At 36.2% G+C, this 4,323-nt stretch overlaps 1 protein-coding gene across 1 annotated transcript in view; it reads left to right on the forward strand.

The window, feature by feature from the left end:
* Nucleotides 1-607, forward strand: part of LOC107725812 (heterogeneous nuclear ribonucleoprotein A2 homolog 1-like) — an 8,990-nt gene extending 8,383 nt beyond the window's left edge. The window contains exon 5 of the mRNA XM_016535212.1: nt 399-607. Within this exon, the coding sequence (XP_016390698.1) occupies nt 399-586 (188 nt within the window). The 3' untranslated portion in view covers nt 587-607. The remainder of the gene's footprint in view (nt 1-398) is intronic.
* Nucleotides 608-4,323: the final 3,716 nt, after the last annotated feature.

The raw sequence follows: 4,323 nt of genomic DNA on the forward strand, positions 1-4,323 counted from the left end.
AAATAGTGGAATATTATTACAATTTAAATAACTGTTTTCTATTTGAATATATTTTGTAATGTAATTTATTTCTGTGATCAAAGCTGAATTTTCAGCATCATTACTCCAGTCTTCAGTGTCACATGATCCTCCAGAAATCATTCTGTTACGCTGATTTGACAATTTCTTATCATCAATGTTGAAAACAGTTCAGCTTCTTAATGTTTTTGTGGAAACCATGATACATTTATTTTTAGGATTTTTTGATGAATAGAAAGTCTGTAGTGTCACTTTTGATCAATTTAATGCACGCTTGCTAAATAGAACAATGCATTTCTTTAACAATACAATATTTATATAATTTAATAATTAACAGAAAAATGTGGATTGAATTATATCTACATTATGACTTGGATGAGTTCTGCTAATAACACAAATTTTTTTTTTTGGTGGCGGTGGAGGAGGACGAAATTACAACAATTTTGGGAATTACACAGGACAACATTCCAACTACGGCCCCATGAAGGGAAATCACTTTGGAGGAAGGAACTCGGGACCTTACAGTGGTACAGAAAATCCAGTACACTGCATGCCACATCAAAAGTGAAACCACTGCGTGTGAGCCTGATCGTGCGCATTGTTATATTTAGGTGGATATGGCTCTGGCGGCGGATCCAGGAGATATTAATAGATTTGTTTGTCTGTGGTAAGTTCAGCGCCGCCTCTGGAGCACACAGACGTGTAGCACAGGATGACTTGTGATGTTTACCCTGTGTCTGTTCAACAGGCCTCAGATCCAGAGTTAGATGGTGATGAGGAGAGATGAGAGGAGTGGGAAGGAAAGGAAAGATTACTGAGAAAGAGTGCGAGGGGCCAAGATCTGCCAGTTATAGCTCTCACTGCAGCAGACACACGCGGTCTTTAACGTTAGCCGCGACAGAGTGTAGTCAGACACTCCACATTATTCCACAGACACACATTCCTTCACCCGCTTGACTTTTTGTGCTTTTCACCCATCGTCAACCCCTTGTGAGCACTGAGAGTGAAACATAGTATGATATCAAACACTATAGTCAGAACAGTCCTAAATATGATTTGTAATATGTTGTGGCCTTAAGTGTATTATTTGGAGAAAAAAGGACTTGTGTTTATTTTTTTGATTTGAAGACAGTGATGTCAGTGTCACATTGTATTGTGAGTATGCAGTACATGTGTCGTTCAATCTGAGTTACATGATCAACAGAGTAGATTTTTTTCAGATCTGAGGGCATGTAACACGTTAAACCTGTAAAGAGAGAAGTCTAGATTGTTGAACGTTTTTGACAACTGAAAAAAGAAACCAGCTGAAATAAAGTTGTGTAGTAACTTGCCTAATGAAGTTTAGTGTGTCATTGAGTCTGAAAGCGAGTGCAGCTGTCCTGAGCGCGTGTTGTTGTGTATGAGCCTAGAAAGGCCTCCAGGCCTAGACAGACGAACAGTTATGGGCTCTCAGACTGGCAGGTCGATCCCAGCCTCGACAGTGTGTCTCCAGAAAGCTAGCATCTGTTTCGGTGACCCCGCGAGAGCGAGCGAGAGACCCATGAGTATGAGGGTTTGAGACAGACAGAAGAAGAGGAAGAAAGAGTCATAGGAGCAGGTAAGAGTAACTCTTCTGCTTAATTTACAGATGGGAAAAGCAGCGCCTGGTCTACAGTAAGTGGCTGAAAGTTTTTTTATGACATGTTTTCAGAGATGGTTCCGGATGGGTAAGATTATTAAGATGTGCAAAATATATGTGGATTTGTTGTAGATATCCTCCTGCAGAGATTCAGAAACGGCATTCAAATCAGTTATTGCCCACAGTCACCACATTTCACCAAACTTGACATGTCAAAAAAATAAATACATTATATATATATATATATATATACTTAAGTAATTATATAATTAAGCACATTTCCCCCAATTCTTATGACCCTAATGTGAAAAAATATTTAAATTAATAAATTATTTACACATCACATTGTGCTGATTTTAATTGCATTATGGTTTTTTTTAAAATATATTTTTAATCATAATAACACCGTTTTGAGGCATGGTTAAATTAGCGAATCTTGCATACTGATCATATTTACCATTGTCCAGCAAATTTTAGCTGGCGAAATCCAGTAATTTCAATAGGAATTCACTAGATCGGGAATTTCACGCCAGGGCGAAATATTTCCCCACACAGATTTCGCAACGGGTTCAGGTTTGAAAGTGACTTCTGTGTGAGCTGCTCTTCATACATCTTAAGACTAACAACAATAGACAATTAACCCTTTTTAACTGTGAAATTTGGCTAATATGTACACATGCAAAATCTCACATGCAAAGAAGGCTCATTGTCAATAGTGCAGCGGTGAATGAAGCAGCGCTTGCATTATATCGGTCCATGCAGAGAATTTGCATGTTAAAAGTTTCTCAAATCCGTTGTGCAATCCACATGGGGAACACGTCCCACAAGTGAAATTCCCAATCATGCAGATTATTGAGATGACTGAATTTTGCCGTACAAAGGTAAATGCGTCAGACGTACTAATAATTTAATGAATCATAATTGAGTATAATGTGAATTACAAAACTAAGTCAAAAGTCTGGGCGTGTTATGGTAATACAAATCAAGATTTAAGAATTCATTTTAAGAATTAAATCTCAAGAAATCTCGTAAATGCCCAGGTTGGCTGCACTGTAAAAAATAAGTGTAATTTTAACTGTAAAATTTTGTAAAAACGCTACTGAAAAAAACAGTTAATAGGTTAACAGTAAGTTCCCGTACTATATACAGGGAAAAACTGTAAAATATCTAACCAGACATTTCATGTAATTTTACAGTAAAATGCTGTTAATTTTACAGTTTTTAGAAGTAAAAATAACAAATAAACAAAAAACCTGTAAACTGATATTCCCAGAATTCCCTGCATGACACTCCACATTTGAAAGTATTTTGTTTAAATAATCATGTTTTTTTAATAGTTTTTGTTATTAGTTATGTATATTTGGGCTTTATGTTACATCTTCTGTCGTTTAATGAAAGTTTAATGCATTATTTAAGTATCATGTGTGTTACCATGATGGTGTTTTGTGTTTGCATGAATGACTCTGTGCACCTTCTATATATTAGTATATACTTCTGCTTGTGGCGAAGCTACTTGTGATGAGCTTTGATTCTTCATGTGGCTTTCTCTTTTACCACCTGCATTATTATGGTGGTTGTCAGTATGTTAAAGGTACAAAACAGATTTTAATAGCAGTGTGAATTGTTGAATTTACTGGTTTACATTCAAATTTTCTTGTTTGCAAATTACAGTTTTATACTGTAAAATATACAGTTTTTGGCCGTAAATGTGTTTACAGTTTTTCTGTATTTTTTACAAAATTATTCTGGCAACCACAGCTGCCAAAATTATTTTGTAAAAACTACAGAATTTTTTTTACAGTGAAGACATTGGATGAAAGTGCAAAATTATAGTGCAATCTATTATGAGAAAGAAAAAAAAAACTCATGCAATACTTCAGAAACAACATTTCTGTTTCAGAGCACAAGACCTGATAATAGAATGTACAAAAGACCTTCCTGCCTAAACTAGATGAATCCAATTTGGAAAGAGTAAGCAAAAAGATGAGAGAGAACAAAGTGAAATCAAAAGAACAGAGTGATTTCAACGAGAAAGAGGGCGAGAGAGTACAAGTGTGCTGTAACATATTCAGATTGCATTACTTCTGATCTATCTATGCAAAAAAAGTATATGTACAGTTTCCAGGAATAGAGAAACTGAGGTCTGTTTGCTCTGAGTTAAACTGTGTCAACATGAGTGTGTGTGTGCGTGACTAATTAAATATTTCACACACTGACAAACGTTTTGTTCTGCTCTGACCTGACTTTCTCTCCTTTCCACTGCTACACCTGGCCCCCTGCCAGCCAGGCTCGGCTGCCCTCTCTCTCATTCAGCCCACCTTGGGCACCTTGATAACTTGCCTGACAAAGAGGGTGTTAATCAGCGACTGACAGTAAATTTTCTAATGAGCCACACTAATAAGTGGATGTTTCGAAAATGTGTGCATGCGTAACATTTTGCCTACATTTAAGGGACCAAATGTCCCCAAAAGGATAATACAAACTGAAATCATCTATATTGTGGGAACCCGCTCATGTGGAAATATGCTAAATAACATATTAAATAATGTATTAATAGAAAGCTACAGAAAAACTGAGAAAAAAATATTGCACTCAGTTGCACATGTATTGCTTCATATGTGTGAAAAAAACAGCCTACTGGCTGTGCACTTAATAAAGATATAGACCAAAACAGTATATATATATTT

Source organism: Sinocyclocheilus rhinocerous, unplaced genomic scaffold, assembly GCF_001515625.1.
Source record: "Sinocyclocheilus rhinocerous isolate Xijiao unplaced genomic scaffold, SAMN03320098_v1.1 scaffold1568, whole genome shotgun sequence".
Lineage (NCBI taxonomy): Eukaryota > Metazoa > Chordata > Actinopteri > Cypriniformes > Cyprinidae > Sinocyclocheilus > Sinocyclocheilus rhinocerous.